Raw genomic sequence first — 17,795 nt, 5'->3', positions numbered from 1 at the left:
GGGTGAAACCCGTGGTAAACAATGCAAGTGTTAAACTTTACACTTGTGCAGTATAAGTTGTGGCAAAGCTGTGTGTGTTCTGCCAAGTGTCTTGTTCTCTGCTTGGTAGTGTTCTGCATGCTTATGTAATTTGACTAAAATAGTAAAAGTTAGGTGGTGATGCGGTCTGGTGTGTTCATTTTTCAGAGGGATGAAGATGTGCAGCTGAGATGACTCTTCAGGAGATGGTGAAGCGGGCAGCTAGCCTGTACCCGGATAGAAAAGCGGTTTGGTTTGATGAATGCAATGACAAAGCTCCAATTTCTTACACATATGCAACGGTGGTTAAGCTTGCTGTGGAATTAACAGCTTTCCTTCACAAGCACTGTGATCAGCAAGGAAAATGTGAAATAGGCCTTTACTGCTCTCCAGGAATAAACTTACCATCATGGATCTTAGGGTAATGGTTTGAATGCTTGCGCTCTGTGTTGGGTTTTTAAGGGCCATCTCTATTAAAGCAAATTTTCAGTTTGTTTATATTTTTAATAACACGAAACCTGCTATAATACCATAATAATGCAGCCAAGAGGTACTGGAGTCTTGCATTCATAGAATCATAGAATGGTTTGGGTTGGAAGGGACCTTAAAGATCATGATATCTTGAAAAGCCACTGGCAAAGGTTTTTGAATCTTAAGTTCACTGTTCTCATGTGTATGTTACTATGTCCATTTTTTAAAAAGCGTATGCTTAAGCATATTAATAGAAATATAAAAAATAAATTATTAGTGTCTTTGTTGTGCATGTTTAAAAATGGAGGTGATCTAACAGAGTAAAATGAGCGTGCAGGTTTTTAATGTATTCTTGCCTTGCTAGCCTAAAAATAAAAAGATGCATTGAAAATAGATGTCATGCTTTAAGCTAATTGAGAAGCTTTAAGCTTATACCGTTAGAGTTCCATTACAAATATTGTAAAAAAAGTAGTGGTCAGTGCAGCGCTAAAGTGACATTAATTATTTAATGGCTAGGAAATGGAAATGTTTGTGGTCCCAACACTCAGCATAATTCACCAGGTTAAAATATCCTACTTCTACTGATGAATTCTACTGTTTTTATCCTTTTTATATTTAACCTTTTATATTCATTACATTTATGACGTAATAGAGTATCCCAGCGTCGCAAGCAGGTTTTCTTAGCTGATGTGTACAGCAGTAGTTGTGCCTTTTAGGCGAGTGATCGGTGTCGGCATTTTCCTGTTGTCACACTGCACCTAAATGACATAGTAATGCAAGAAAACGTATCACAGTTGACTAAAGATTTAGGTGGTGTGTCAGCAAGAGCTGTAATCATAAACCTTCCAGAAGCGCTGAGGAACTTTCTCAGTGACCAGGGAACACTTCCCCCAGCCCAGCAGTGGAGCAGGTCGCACAGAGGTGATGTGCAGGCACCGTCCCTGGAGGTTTTCAAGACCTGGCTGGCTGAACTGCTGAACAGCCTGCTCTGGTGTCACAGCCGTCGCTCCTGCTGGAGCAGGAGGTTGGACTCGGCATCCTGAGGTCCCTTCCAACCTGATTTATCCTGTGTCCCAGTGAACTGAGCAGCAGCACGGTTTTCTGTAGCTGTGTGACTGGGAGATACCAGGGTGTTTCCACCCTTAGAGCTGTGGCTGCTGAGCGAGTGATTAACTGCGGGGTGTGATGCAGGGCTGGCTTGGGTGCTTGCTGATAGCAGTGGCTCTCCGGGAACGCAGAACGCTGCGGTTTCCAAGCCTTCCTTCTGGATCTCCTCGTTACTGCAGTGATAAATCACTTGCACAAAGAGGAAGTGTAACGAATTGTATGTGGGAACCCAGCCTTAGAAGAAATGTGAAGATTTATGGGAAACGTTCGTGGTTTAGTTGCCTTTTACTCATCTTGGCTTTTTGTGGCATTCATGAATTCAAGTGCTTGTCTTTATCGAATGGAGCCACTAGAGGGAGTGATGGGAATTATCAACTGGAGGAGGCATTACAGTGCAGGTAATGATAGCAGAATGATAGAACTTCGTGTTCCTCTGGTTATTAGGGAAAAAACTCCGGTACGTGCTCAGGTTCTCTTACGCTGGATTCCTTAGTGAGAACAGAAAGTGTTTTCGGTGTGCAGGCTTTTGGTGCTCTTTTTACTATGCTTACACATCAAAGCGGGGGAAGGGTTGGGAGCACAAGTCCTGTGAGGAGCAGCTGAGGGAGCTGAGGGTGTTCAGCCTGGAGAAGAGGAGGCTCAGGGGAGACCTTGTCGCCCTCTACGGCTACATGAGGGGAGGGTGCAGAGATGGGTGTTGGTCTCTTCTCCCAAGTAACCAGTGACAGGAAAAGAGGGAACAGCCTCAAGTTGCGCCAGGGGAGGTTTAGATTGGATATTAGGAAAAATTTCTTCATGAAAAGGGCTGTCAGGCACTGGAACGGGCTGCCCAGGGCAGTGGTTAAGTCACCATCCCTGAAGGTATTTGAGATGCAGAAGTAGATGCAGCGCTCCATAAGATGGTTTAGTGGTGGACTTGGCAGAGTTAGGTTAAGGGTTGGACTTGATCTTCAGAGTATTTTCCAACCTAAATGATTCTGTGTAGTACATGTATAAATGAAAAGCTTATATTTCTGTTACTAGTCAATAGCAGAAGCTTTTAAAATGCTGTGCTGTTGATTGCAGTGATAGCCGTGTCATCACCAAGCTGTTTGGCAAGAAGTAATATTGAATGGTTTCATCTAGCTTTAAAATACCAAAAGGCAACACTGATTATAATTTTATTCCTACTTTATTTCCCATAAAATCTTTGAAAGTCATGTTATGAATACATTTTCTGGTTCTGGGAGCTAGAAAAGAAATTTTAGTGAAATTTAAGATGATTTTCTTATGTTTTTAAAAAAAAATAAGGTGAAAACATTTTTGTCTTGTTAGAATCCTGCAGGTTCCAGCTGCGTATTCTCCTATTGATCCAGATGCACCACCGGTGTTATCCACTCACTTCATGAAGAAAAGCAATCTTCAGTATGTTCTTGTTGAGAATGACAAAATCAATGTAAGTGTTCAGGCTCCTAGAGGAGGCATTAAAGGGCAGTTTGGAAATGTGTAGCTATTCGGATTGTATTCTGTTTTAATGAGCTTGGATAGGGTTCTTTTGTTTCCTCAAATTAAGAAGTTGTCTTTCTCATTCAGAAAAGAATGTCTTTAAAATTAGAAGTACAAAGTGCTTCACCTCCACTTCAAAAAAATTGCCTACTTTCCTGTTAGAGTGTGGTTTTTCCAGGCTTGTTTCTTCATAGGTCGGGGTTCAGAGTTGGAACACGGTGGTAATTGAAAATAACTCCTGCATTTAATTTGGTTTAATTTTGTCCCGCTCCTCCCAAATCTTATACCCTTCCTCACTGCAAAGGGAATAGACTAGATTGGAACATTGACTTACAATTCCGAGTTCTTTGTTTTCTGCAGAGTTCTTTTGTGTATTTTCCTTTTCATTATTTGTTTAGAAAATTGTTTATTCATAGTTTATAAAATGTGTTCACTCATATTTAATATAAAAAACACATGAGCTTAAAACTGTCTGATGTGTGCCCTCCAAAAGGAGAGAGATGAAAGATCACAGCTTATTTGTATGAAAAGCTGTTTCCTATTTCATTGCATGCAGTGGAACAATAACCACGTGTCCTGAATTATGCTGTTCAAATTGTTTGTTTTCTTTTACAGAAATTCTGCACATCCCATCTGGGTTGGTTTTACCTCAATTCTTCCACCATAGAACATATTGGTTTAACTCTCTTCCAACTGAGCTCGGGCAACACGGATTTAAATTCACAAGTTGACAATGAGGAAAGTAAATATGAACCTTTCAAAGCCAGGAGTAACTCACAGCCAGGATCCACCGTTTGCACAGATCCAGTCAAAGTTGGCCAGAAATATCCTTTAGCGTACGTCTTGCATACATCAGGAACTACAGGGATCCCCAAAATTGTCAGAGTGCCTCATAAATGTATAGTGCCAAATATTCAGCATCTTAAGTAAGTGTGGCTTTCAGTTTTCCTTTTAAATGCTTTTACAAATTTGACATTTAGGGACTCTTTAATGCGTCAGAGAAGTGTAGGTTTTTGCTAACACACCTTCTTCCTCCTTCCCTGTCTTTTCAGGTTTCTTTGTGATTGTTTTTGTTGTTTCTAAATAGCATCATATAAAATTTTGTTTCTCTAAATGTTATGTTTAATGTTTAAATGGTCCTTTACCTGAATTTTTGAGGGGTGTGCTTCAAATAATATGCTGTTGCTGTAAGTGTTACCTATTACTTTTAAGCCAGAATACCACAAAGTGAATTATTCATTGTTAAAGTCCTCGTTCTTTTTTATGCTGCATGAGTTTCTTTCTGTTTCATTTAGTTGGTTGTTGGTTTTTTTTTTTAAATATTGGAAAATACCACCTTTTATGGTGTTTTTTGCATATTGTTTTTTTTTAAATGAGCATCCATGAGTTTAAATGTGCCTCTCAGCCCACTGTGTTGGTCGGTAAGGTGGTGGATGGCTTTGTAAAGGACCGTATTAGTATAATCCATAGTTACAGTCTTGATGGGGGAGCTCTTGCTCAAACTGTCCGGCCTGCATGTGCCCGTCTTATTTGGAGCAGCCCTTAAGACCTCACCTTTGCTAAAGCGCGTTGTGGTCACGCTGCTCTGCCCGCTCGGAAATCAACAACGTGCATCAGATTGGTAATTCCTAGCTTTCTTATTTTAGATCCATATTTGAGATCACACAGGACGATACGCTATTCCTGGCTTCTCCTCTGACTTTTGACCCATCTGTGGTTGAACTGTTCGTTGCCCTGACAAGTGGGGCCTCTGTTCTCGTTGTACCGAACACTATTAAAATGATGCCGGTGGAGCTGTCTGCTGCTCTGTTTCGCCACCACCGTGTGACAGTGTTGCAGGTAGGCAGCACCCAAGAGAAGTGTCTTTCAGTGTCTTGCTTCTCATCTTTGCTCATGAGTAGTACTTGCTCACCTGCCTGGATGCTAATGATAGCAGAGCAGGGGTGTTCTTCCTTGGAGGCATAGCTCGTGCTATCCTTTTCGCTGTAGAGTGTTAGCTGTTTAGAAAATTACCATTTGATCGAGGTCACAAAATGTTTGAGGCTGAAAAGAATGAACTAAAGATAAAACCAACAGTCGTCCTCAGAAACCGTTAATTCTTAAGACTTAAATTATTCTGTTAATTAAGCAGTTAGTTCTGAAGAATCTAGAAGGGGAGTAATCTGTTACGCTTTTTAATGGGCTTAATCTTAGAGCCTTTCCTCATAAACAACTTTCAAGTTTTAATGGTTGTCTCTGTGCTAAAAATACACAACGAAACCAGTGCCATTTATAGGGTGATAAAATGTTTGTCGTTTTTACAGTAATGAGAGCAAGAGAATAATTGATTCCACAGCAACACTTAGTGGTTTTAGGCCACCTGTTAATATGAGGCTTCATATGCCCCCAGTGTCTTGGAATAGATCATCTCCTGCATGATCTCAATTTTAACACTTCTGAAGTTCATTTTGGAAAACTTCACTTGGAGTTATGAGCATCCAGCGTCGCTGAATAAGCCTAGCCCTGGCCTTGCAGTGTAACGAGATATTTTGTAGAACTATTCATTGAGTATATAAACAAGTATATAAAATATTATTTGAGTGTATGTAGATCAGGGGGTGGGGGGAAGAATTGCTAGAAATTAGGGTGGATGCCCCATCCCTGGAAGTGCTCAAGGCCAGGCTGGACGAGGCTTGGAGCAACCTGGTCTAGTGGAAGGTGTCCCTGCCCATGGCAGGGAGGTTGGAACTAGATGGTCTTTAAGGTCCCTTCCTTAAAGGAAGATTCCTTCCATAATCAGTTCTATGATTCTGTGCAATGGGTCTCACTTGTAACTGACTTGGAACAAAGTGAGTGTGGTCTGATTAGTCTATTAATTGTGATAAATCAACCCCTAAGCCTTGCTTTGTCATTAATGTTTAATTTTGAAATATCTGTACTCACAGAAATGCTGAGATTTCCTTGTCTTTAGGAGGAATGGTGGTAGTTAAGATTGTAGGGTATAAATTTAAGATTAGTGAGTAGTTGGCTGAAGATTCCACAGCAGAAAAAAATCCCCTAGTTAACAATGATTTTGTAACTTTAGTCACTGCTCTTATTTTTATTTATTATGATTGCTGTAAATCTTGATGATGTAGGTTCTCCTGTCATATACGTTTCTTGACCAGTTTAGTGCACTTGCTTTTAGAAAAATAAATCAGATATATTAATCTCTATTAGTAAGATCTTAAAGCATGTTTTTAACACTTTTTAAGTTGCATATATTTTAAAGTGTGTTAAGCATTAATAGAGAAAGGCAAAATTTGGTGAATTAAGGTATTTGAGATGTGTTTCTAAGAAAAGTTTGATTTTGTGATTTTTTCTGATCACTGTCTTTATGACAGTTCTCAGCTGAATTAATGTAAAAAATGTTCTCCTTGTTGTTTAACTAATGAAGAATAATTTTATGATGTTTCTTAAATTATAGCAAGAAAATCCCTACCCCTTTTGACTTGCTTGAGCATACTTGAGAATTCTGAAGTGATTATGAGGGAGGGGAAGAGTGGTTTGTTTTTTTTTTCTCTCTTCTTTTTTCACTATAATTCACTAAAGTTAAAATGATCAGTTGAACAGCAATGGTCAAGAAAGAATTCCATTAATTTTCCAGTCCGCTTACTAGAAAATGTAGGAAAGAATGAGAGTGAAGTATGTCTGTTAAAATGATGTGCTGTTTTTCCTTTCAGTGAAAGGGCTCTACATAGAATCACAGAACGAATGAGAGTGAAGTATGTCTGTTAAAATGATGTGCTGTTTTTCCTTTCAGTGAAAGGGCTCTACATAAAATCACAGAACAGTTTGGGTTGGAAGGGACCCTAAAGACCATCTAGTTCCAACCCCCCTGCCATGGGCAGGGACACCTTCCACTAGACCAGGTTGCTCCAAGCCTCATCCAGCCTGGCCTTGGACACTTCCAGGGGTGGGGCATCCACAGCTTCTCTGGGTAACATCACCAATAGTTTTATATAAGTAGTTGTATTTAAGGAAGATTTTTTTTTTTCCCCCTTATTTTAGAGTGTGATGTGAAAGCTTTAAAAACACCCTAATCTTTGTAGACTGTTGTGTTTCCACATATAGGGAACAACCCAGAATCTGGCACCCTAGGAAGTTTTAGTGTTATGGAAAGGTCTTTAAATGTTCTGTACGCAAGGTTGATCAGTTGTGTAGGTTGTATTTTAGCTGTAACATGCTGGAATGAGGAGGAAAAAAGCTCAAGCAGTAACATGAAGAGAATACCAGGTTTGCAGCTTTCTGTTTCAAGGTAAATAACATTTGAACTAATGCACATACCCTTTAGGTAACAGCTGAGACACAGCAGGGAACCCATAACTGTCTAAGCAAACGAGAAGCTGCAGCAGCACATAGATTGGTGCTGATAGTGCTCATTCATGGCTTCACTTAAGAAACAAAACCTCGCAAAGCGCCAGCGTGATCTGTACTGGTATCTGATGGTTGGTGCCATCTGCTACACGCAGATGATTAAGTACATCCACAGTATAGCTCTACAGTGGATGTGGTAAAGCAGGAAGAGGGGTACACATATACTGAAAAAATGTAATAGATGTTTTTCTTTTTTTTTTTTTTTAATATGTGTCATTCAGGCAACACCGACGCTTCTCAGAAGGTTTGGAGCTCACATTATTAAATCAACAGTCTTGTCTGCAAATACTTCACTTCGTGTCTTAGCTCTTGGTGGTGAAGTGTTTCCTGTACTGAATCTCTTGAAAAGTTGGAAGCACAAGGAGAACAAAACAAGTATTTTCAATCTGTATGGTATTACTGAAGTGTCAAGCTGGGCTACTTGCTACAAGATTCCTGAAGAGGTTTTTAGTGATGATTTTAGGTAGGAAAATTCACTGTTTTCATGGCTTGGCATGTGAATGATTAAAATCACTAGAAACAGAACCTCTGTCTCCTGTTTCCAGGGCTACTGAGTCCTCATGGGTGTTTATGCTGGTAGAAGTTACATTTGTTTTTTATGCAGAAATAGACTAATCCATTTGCTGTTGGTGAGTGATTCTTGATGGACAGAACTGCTGTCTGAAATTCTGTGACTTGTAGACCTGTTAAGTTTCACACAGTGTGTTGTGATGGTCTCTGTTTTAGTCATCTCTCTATCTAGATGTCTTCCTCATTCCAGCCTGTGATCCCACATGCTGAATGTGGACTAGCCTAGTCCAGGGTGTGCTGTGGCAGTCTCAAGTCAGGCAAATGACTCCCACCCAATTGGCTTGTAACTTCAGTTAGCCATGCTCTTGCCCATCACAAGGCTTTTCCAGTGAGACCTGGCATGAGAAGAAACCTACCACAGCTCTCAGTGAGAGTAAAGAAATGGGGCTGTCTAGTTCTTCATCATAGCCTTGGAAAAAAGACAGAGCTGAGCTCTGTCAAGTTCAGAATGTTACTTGAGATTTACTTACTTTAAGCAAAAATGCTCAAAGATTACATTCAGGTGTTATCTGTGGGTATATGTGTCTTTCTTACTGCTACCATGCTTTTGCCTGGAGATTAAAAAGCCACAAATAATTGATTAAGGGGAGACTAGGTACTGGTTTTTTCTCCTGTTATTGGATAATAACTGTTCAGCAAATGATCCCACTGATATTACTCAACTAGTATGGATGACAGAAATTTGTCCAAAGTGGCTCACCCAAGGTCTCACGGTAATTTTACTTGGATTTCCAGAAGCATTTTCTTCTCATCATTTAGCACTCTGCCATTTTCACTCAATTGCTAACTTTTTCTTGTTCATTGTGTTTTATGAAGCGAGTTGCAGGACAAGGTCATGAAAGGTACTTCCAGTTAGCTCTCTGAAATGTGTAATTATTCCCTAGCATGATAATTACACATGCGACTTCAGTTGGATGTGTGCTATGAGATAGGATGTTTTGGACAAACGATGCAATATATTAACCTGGTGCTTAAACCCCTGAAGGCTGAAGACGGTGAATGGTCATGAAGTGTTATTAAATTATCATGCAAAACTAATTTTCATTCTAGTTTCTCTGAGTTCAAACATTACCTTCTCCTCAGTGAAACTGATTTTTTTCTACTCAAAGTTTCTGTGCTCCAAGGATAATGTGTTGTTCTTCAGTCCCAACTGGTGTGCAGTTAGAATGATGGAGGTTTTTATAGTCTCTGACTGTTGCCTCCCACCCTTCACCCGTTCCATCTAAGCCTCATTGCGAAGGGAATTTGGGTTCTTTTGCAGTAAGCAGCCCCAGATACAACAAAACCAGGACAGACCATTTTATGTCTTCGTTTCTTAGAACTGGTAGGATGGTTGGAGTACAGTGTGCTTTTATTTTTGCTAGCTGAATGATGAAAACTGGCATAGTTTCTAGAAAACACTAGAAAATAAAATAAATAAATAAATAAAACCAGCACAAAGTTAGTGCCTCAGTGGTCTGCATCCCTCAGTATTTTGGATAAGTTTCGCAAAATTAAATGCCTAATCTCAAGTCCCTTAATGGCCAAATGAAGTGGTGGTTGTCTTTGCAGTTATAGGGTATATAGAGGAATCTTGGGGGTTTGTTTGTTGTTGTCAAACTCCCGTTTTTTGGTTTTGTCTTTGCGTTGGGACTTTCCCATGGCATGGGGCAGACACAGCGAATATCTGGTGTGCTTTCTCATATCTGTTTGTTAATAATTTATATTGTGAAGCTGACCAGAAGAAGGAAAAGGAGAAGATTCTCACCCTTCCAACCCAAACCATTCTATGATTCTATGATTTGGCAGTAATACACGTTTTACAAAATTTGACTGCTTTTTGGTCAACTTGAGATAAGGAATTCATTGACTGGTCAGAGAAAAGGAGGTGTGACTTTAGGTGACAGCCTAAATAACAGGAGTTGAACAAGAACTGCTAGGTTAAAATGTGAGACTTTCTGATAGAAACTGAACTGGAACCCATGCCTGACTTCATATATTACCAGATATTTAAAGTTACTTGGCTTTTTAAATGTTGCTTAACTTAGGAAAATATATTCTACTCTACTCCCACTCAGAAATAGTGCCCATATTCAATAAATGAGGCTCTGCCAGTGCTTAGAGAGGCTGAGAAGAAGGGAAAGGAAGGAGCGGGTCTGGAGCTCGACAAAAGAAGTCTGTAACAGATACGTGACATTGACGTTAGTGTCTTCTATTTCAGTCTTTTCTGAAAGAGTCAACTGTACTTGTTGCCACAACATCAGTAATAAAAGAATAAAAGCTCAAACTAGGTAGAACAGGGAAAGAATTAATTAGAAAGCAGTTCCATGTGTTTAAATTGGTTGACTTGATGGAAGTTTCAACCTCGGGGACTTAAAAATTGGCTGAAACTCTCGGGGTACTCTCAGGGTATTTCAGGGTCCGTTTAAGCCTTAATTTCTATCATTCTGGGGTTTTTTAGTAGATGAAAATGAAACCTGTGCACACTGATGAGGTTTTTAAGTTTGAACAAATGGAGTTGTTTTTGAAGAAGAAACAGTTGTAAAAAGAAGCCCCAAGCACTTACTTTCAGTCTAATACCAACCCTTTCAAAGACTGTATGCTCACTCATTTCTGGAACAGTTGTTTTGTGTTCAGAAGGAGAAAACTTACTATTTCTGTCTTTCATATATCCAGAACTGATTTCCCTGTCCCTTTGGGATCACCACTCCTTGGAACTAAAGTTGAGGTCAGAGATACCAACGGCTCTGCAGTTCTAGAAGGCGAGGGACAAATATTTATAGGTTATTTTATATTTCTTATTCTTCTAAGATACTTTTCTTAATTTTTTGAGTTTTAGTATTACATTGATTATTTTACTTGGTGTCTGCCTCTGATGTACAGATTAATATAGCATTTTCAGTTCCTATTGGGCTGGGACCTTTTCTGATGGTATTTTAGGTTGAATGATGAACAGGAAATTACCATCATTTTATCAGAATGTGCTTTCATTATATTGCTTTTTTTTTTCCTGCTTGCATTTTGATATTCTCAGTTGAAGTAATATCTGTGTATTAACTGAATTAACTGCCTAGCCCGCTTTGCAGCAGTTAAGACATTGATACCAATCTTTTAGTACTACCTACCATGCTTGTTAGAGTTTAGGAGAATTTGATAAAATACTCTTTATAATTTTCATTTACGGTTAACCATTTAATGTATGTGACCTCAATCTTTTCTTGTGTAGGCGGTGAAGAACGAATCTGCTTTCTTGATGATGAAGTCACTGTGCCCCTGGGCACAATGAGAGCAACAGGGGATTTTGTAAGAGTGCAGAATTCAAAGCTGTTCTTCTTGGGTCGGAAAGACAATCAGATTAAACGTCACGGCAAACGTTTTAATATTGAGTGTTTGCAGCAGGTAATATAACATCTAGTGAGTACAGTACACCAGGATAAAAGAGCAGGGATAAGGAACTCATCCTTATCATCAAAAATGGTATTTACTCCTCTTCAGATAAACTTTAAGAGTCTTAAAGAGGAGGGTACACCCTAAGGAGAGTGTATTACCAAGTATCTAGTCATACAGTTTAGGGAGGAGTTTGGTTCTGAGTTCTTGGATATCTGTTTTATTGTATGGTTTCTTCCAGCAGAATTAAGAACTGTATAAACACCTGAAAAATACCGAGTGTTGCACTGCTGTGCTTGTACAGTGATTGTTCTGCAAGACTGAATGTCACACTCAGGGATTCTCTCTCAGAGAGTGGGGAGGCACTGGGACAGGTTGCCCAGAGAAGCTGTGGATGCCCCATCCCTGGAAGTGTTCAAGGCCAGGCTGGATGAGGCTTGGAGCAACCTGGTCTAGTGGAAGGGGTCCCTGCCCATGGCAGGGGGGGTGGAACTCGATGGTCTTTAAGGTCCCTTCCAACCCAAACCGTTCTGTGATTCTGTGATTCGTGGCATCTAGGCAAAAATACGTTCATTTTTATGTGAAGAAGAACAAACTTTAGTTGCAGGAGAAGGTATGTCATAGGACATTATGTAGGAATGTGAGACAAATACTTATTTTAAATGTGTACATTTTTAAACTGTGGGGTTTACTTCTTTTACACTTGATGAACTGCATTTCAAAGCAAGACTAATGTTTTTTAATTACAGGCCGCTGAAGATCTTTGTCAGGTGGAAGCTTGTGCAGTGACCTGGTGCAGGAAAAACTTATCCTGTTTGTTGTACCCAAAGATCATTTAGAACAGAGAGAAACACTTAAAGAACTCCAGAAACGTCTACCAGCTCATGCTGTCCCTGATGAGCTTGTACTGATCAAAGCTTTGCCGTTAACATCACATGGTAAGCGAAACTATTAAGTACTCTTGCTACGTATTTTAATGGTCTCTATATTTATTTTCTAGTTGACCAAAATCCGGTACCTGATTCATGCTTTTTAAATGCATAGATTAGATAACTAACTCCTGGAAGGAAGTGATGACTATGTATTATGTTTTCTTGATAATGTTTTATTTGAGAGTCAAATCAATTTAGCATTAGCACTGCACATTTCTTTTCTCAGTAGATCCTGTTGCAGTTTGCAACAGAACCTTGACTCCAGCTGAGGAAAGATCAGGCCCTGAAGGTGGGGTTTGTGTGGGAGGCTAGGGTAAAATTTCAAAAACCTTACTGGGTTCTGTTAAGTGTCATTGATTGCCTAGGGAAAAAAAAAAATCAATACAGGTGCAGTTGAGTATTAATAAGGAAGTGTGGACAGGAATCGATTGACTGTTTGTGCAGAGCAAGTTTTGGAAGTGCAAATGCTAAAAGAGCCATGAAAAAAACCGTACTTTATTTTCTACAAAGGCAAAGTTGATATATCTGAACTGAACAAGATTTACCAGAACCATCTAATCTCCAGAAGGCGTGACAGTAAGCTGAGTGGCGCAGAGGAATTGTGGGAAAGATTGCAGTATTTATGGAAGGTAGTATTTTGAGCTGCCTTTTTATCTTTGCAAGTGGATCATTATAAATGTGTCAGGAATTAAACAGTTTTAAGAAGTGTGACTAATGCAACCAGAACATTCTAGCTGCCTATAGATTTAAGCTCTTTCTGTTCAGTTAGTACTTAAATACAGTCGCTCTGCAGTGGGCAGGAGGGAGTCATTTATATTTCTCTCTCAGATAAAACTGCAGGCTATAGGCAGTTGGCATAGGAAGGACGTAACCTGTCAGTAGCTTTTTGAATACTGCTTCACATGCCAAAGAAGGTATCCCTAAGGGAAGCAGGGAACTGGGACATGGAAACTTGGTACCAAATAGTTACTGTGTTAGTAGAGTTTCTTATTTCTCGAGATAACTATGAATCAAAGCATCTTTTTTAAAATAGATGGCACAGTTGCGTAATTGTCTCTTGGACTGTCTGTTTGTGTCGTTTCTAAATTTCCATGCTAAAGACTTGTTTTTCAAGGTGCTGAAATGTGATGCCAAACAGTTGTTTGTTTTTCTTTTTTTTTTTTTCTTAAAGACAGACTTCCAAGTTTCACCTGGAAGTGGAATTCGCAGTGGCTAGGGCTCGAATGAGTACATGTGATGAAATTAGCCACACAGTCTGCCTGTGCTGATAGTTACTGTACTGCTTGACTATAGAAATGATAACCCAAAGGGATGGGATGTGCCCTAGACCCCTTATGGACAGCAGGAGGCAGCTTCCAAAACCAGAGGATTTGGACTTCACCCCCAGGCTTAGCAAGCAGGCAGTGCAGTGAGAGGAGACATAGTACTCGCTGTTTGTTATAGCAACAGTGCCAAATCCAAAATCCCCCGTGAATTGAAGGGGTTATAGCTTCAAAAGTGGGTAGTAAGTAGGTCACTTAAATAATTCAGAAGTCAAAGGTATCTTTTATCTAAGTTTTATTAATAAAATAAAGCACCTAACCAATTTTATCAAAAAGCATCAGTGTCTTCTCTGTGAAGTTGTCAGTGATAAATGTTATCAAGGTTGAAAACAGCCAACAGAAATTCAGCACAATTTGCTTTAATACCTTAGACTGCAGAATGGGAATGGGGTAAAACATTCCATAGTACAGATCTAGTATCTCCTTGTTTCCTCATTCCTTCCCAACTCTTGTTCCATCACTACCTCTGTTGGCATTAACATGCTTCATGTGATTTTTTTTTTTTTTCTTCGGAGTAGTGAGTTTCCTCAGTTGTTAATTTTTAGTGGGACTTCTGGGTATTCAGGTAGATTTTACCCAAGGTGAGGTTTTTTGTATGTGAGACGTGGTGTACTACCCATCGACTGTTACCTCTTTCGTCCTTCTTTTTTCTAGTCTGTTCTTGGTCTCCTGGGTGATTCCACTGGAATTTCTAAAGATGGCATGTTTCTGTACAGTGGTGGAGACTCCTTAAAGGCTCTGCGGTTTTGTGATGAAATTGAGCTGCTAGTAGGAAAAACTGTGCCTGGACTCCTTGAAGTTATTCTCAGCCGCTCGATTGAAGAGATCTATAGACATATTCTTAAAATTCTGTTTCCAGATGAAGACCAATCAATGCATTATGACAATGCCATGAAAAGAAAACTAAGTGGGAACAGTGGAGAGGAATTCCATGAAAAATACATTAAACTGAAATCTGAAAGAACTCTTGAGGTTGCTTCAAGGTTAATTTCATTTATTGCGCTAAGCAGAGGAAATCATCTTTTTCCTATGAATTTCACTAAGTCTTTTGTACAGCCCGGTAATACAGTCCAGGTGGGATTGGAGCTGCTACAGCAACCACCCGTTCCGCATTCAGCGACTCCAGGTACAATGAAAAGCCATGCGCAAGGGCAGGGGACGGAGAACAGAATTTTAACTGTCACGAACAAGGGAAATAAACCCAACTGTTGCTCCGTACAGCAAATCCACGCCGAATGCAGTCATGGAACACTGGCAGAGCTGGCGTTACGCATGAGGTGGAAGTCACATACAAGGAAATGTGTTGACGCATCACCACTGGTGGTGATACCATCTCAAGAAGAAGTGTCTGCGTCTGTGTATGTCGGCTCTCACTCTCATGCTATGCAGGCAGTTGATCTAGATTTGGGAGAAATAAAATGGGAGAAGAACCTTGGAGATCGCATTGAATCCTCTGCCTGTGCATCAAAGTGTGGAAATTTCATTGTTGTTGGTATGTCTTTTGTTTCAGCCTTTGTGTTAAAGTAGTTTTCCTGCTAAATACAAGATGAACGACAGAGAATCTTCTTACTTCTGAGGGCCCTGCAGCTACACTTATCCATAAAATTCTATATTTGCTTCAAAACTAACCTGTTTTGAAATAGAAACAGGAGGAAGAAATTGTGTTCAGTTTCATGATAGCCAGTGATGAAGCTTATCTAACGTATGCACTTGTTTATCATATTCCAATTTATTAATAAGGCCTGATTAAGGGATAGTCAATGGGGATGGTTTTTTTATAGTGGTTGATTAAGGTGTGACCCTTTAAAGTTTTGTTTTAAAAAGTATGGAAAGGTGATACAGTCTTAAAATGTCTTTAAAAATCGGTAGAGGTAGAAATTGGTACGTGGTGCCTCATTATTTTTCACAGAAAAATTATGTACTGCCTTTGACCCTTCTTTTTGGAAATGCAAAGAAACATGTTTGGGTAGTTTTTTGGTTTTGCCATATCCATTGTCAATGGAGCTGCTGTTACTCATCCTAGTGTTGTCTCCTTAGCTAACAGGTGTATATCACTGCTTAGCACAGCTCTCCAGGGGGTGAGGGGTTTTTATGCAAAGCTGACTTTACCATCTTTTGCTTGTCTTTTGCTACTTACTTTGATAACAAAATTGAATGTTTCATTAAAACTGAAGGAGATTCTAGAATGACAGTTCAGTTTTCACTAGAAAACATACAGATTTAATTCTTATAGCATCTTTGTTTTCAGAAAGTGAAAGAGGTAATTTAAAAAAGCCCCATTCTTATTCTCCCTTTTTAGTAGCTCTCCATGTCTTCTAATATTATTACTGTAAAAATTGATAGAAAGGCAGTGAAATAAGTGTATCCTCAATGTAACTGGGAAAGAACACACAGGACCATCAGCTTTGAATGTGTGAACCGTCAGCAAAAACTTTGAGCTAGAAGAGGAGGAGCAGCTTTGGAAAATGTTTTGAAACTGTACCTCGTGAGTCATCTTATGTCTTTCCAGCAGTGACGCAGCATCAGTCACGCCATGAATACGAACATGCGTTATCCTTTCTCCCCCTGTTGTGTTTTATTTCGCGCAGGTTGTTACGATGGCTTAGTGTATGTGCTTCAAAGCAGTGATGGAGAAATACACTGGGCTTTTGTCACAGGAGATACGGTGAAAAGCTCTGGCGTTGTAGACCCTTCCAGTGGACTAGTCTACATAGGATCACATGACCAACATGTGTACGCTTTGGATATTTATGTAAGGACACTGACTGACTTTTATGCACAGGAAAATGAATATCCACGCCAGATGGAGCTCCACTGGTGTTAGTATTCTCAGGAGTCCACAGTTCCACGTGTGAAGTAGTTAGGCCTGCTTGAAGTGGGGTTAGGATTCTGTGGTAGTCTCGGCTGTGCTGCTGATCCTGGTTGAAACCAAATCTTAAGTTTCATAGCTATTCAGTTCTCTGTGGCTGTCCCAGAATAGGGTGCCCAGCTAGAAGTAAAACTACTGCTTAATGGTGGAGAGAGAACCTTGCGTTCTAAAAGAGTAGATGGAGGGAGATGGAAAATCAGAGGGGTAGATACTGCCTCTTCATTAGCTGAATTTATTTACTGGAAGAGAAAGTAGCCAGTGGCATATGTGTTGCTACAATAGTGTGTGTATTATATCTTCTTAACTAGTATTTGCTAGGTAAATGGAGTGTTTGATAAGCCTTGAAGACCATTGGAAGATCTTGGTAAGCATGCTGAGCTTGTAACTCCAAATGAAAAATTCCTTACTTCTCTTTTTTCTTGTGCTTGCAGAAAAGGGCATGTGTATGGAAGTTACACTGCGAAGGTGGAGCTGTGTTTTCATCTCCTTGTCTAAGTTCTTTTCCACATCATCTTTATGTTGCCACGCTAGGAGGACTGCTATTGGCTGTAAACCCAGTATGTACTTTTGCTTACTTGTCTCTGATCCCAGTCTCAAATTTAAATGAAACCAAAAGGCATTTCTGAAGTTCAGATCGCTTTTCTGATGAAAGGAAGTAGATGATCATATGTTACCATAAGTTACTTTTCACTTGAGGGCCTTATTATTATACACCAGACTGGCATCCTAATCCCTGTGTTTCAGAAAGCTGTCTGGTGATGGAGAACTGAAGTGACTTGCATGAATTTACATGCTGACTGTAGGCCAAAGTTGGAATCAGTGTCTTCTCATTCCCACATATTATCTTATCAGTTAAATTAGTGAGAGCATGTCTGTAGGGTTTTATTTCCCTCCCTCACTTAGACAGTAGGATTAGAAAAAAAGAACACAGAACTTACTGAAATCAGAACAGAATAGAGGAAGCCCCTTCATTCCTTTTACTTTTTCCCTCCCTGTAGTCATTTAAAGAGCTGTCCCCTTAATCTTGGACTGCTGTTCTGTTATCTTATCAGTTAAATTAGTGAGAGCATGTCTGTAGGGTTTTATTTCCCTCCCTCACTTAGACAGTAGGATTAGAAAAAAAGAACACAGAACTTACTGAAATCAGAACAGAATAGAGGAAGCCCCTTCATTCCTTTTACTTTTTCCCTCCCTGTAGTCATTTAAAGAGCTGTCCCCTTAATCTTGGACTGCTGTTCTGTCATCTGTACTGGGGGAATG

The 17,795-nt window shown here is 39.7% G+C and overlaps 1 protein-coding gene across 1 annotated transcript in view; it reads left to right on the top strand.

Moving 5' to 3' along the window:
- Positions 1–209: 209 nt before the first annotated feature.
- The window catches only part of AASDH (aminoadipate-semialdehyde dehydrogenase), a 20,005-nt gene continuing 2,419 nt past the window's right edge, over positions 210–17,795 (top strand). The window contains 13 exon segments of the mRNA XM_010158705.1: positions 210–439; positions 2,911–3,031; positions 3,697–4,007; positions 4,728–4,920; positions 7,698–7,939; positions 10,702–10,808; positions 11,252–11,424; positions 12,162–12,204; positions 12,207–12,350; positions 12,855–12,973; positions 14,321–15,158; positions 16,255–16,418; positions 16,967–17,092. Coding sequence (XP_010157007.1) covers positions 210–439; positions 2,911–3,031; positions 3,697–4,007; positions 4,728–4,920; positions 7,698–7,939; positions 10,702–10,808; positions 11,252–11,424; positions 12,162–12,204; positions 12,207–12,350; positions 12,855–12,973; positions 14,321–15,158; positions 16,255–16,418; positions 16,967–17,092 — 2,811 coding nt within the window.

Source organism: Eurypyga helias, unplaced genomic scaffold (genome assembly GCF_000690775.1).
Source record: "Eurypyga helias isolate BGI_N326 unplaced genomic scaffold, ASM69077v1 scaffold2069, whole genome shotgun sequence".
Taxonomy (NCBI): Eukaryota; Metazoa; Chordata; class Aves; order Eurypygiformes; family Eurypygidae; genus Eurypyga; species Eurypyga helias.
The sequence above is the reverse complement of the archived record's forward strand: the minus strand, read 5'-3'. Positions and strand labels throughout refer to the sequence as shown.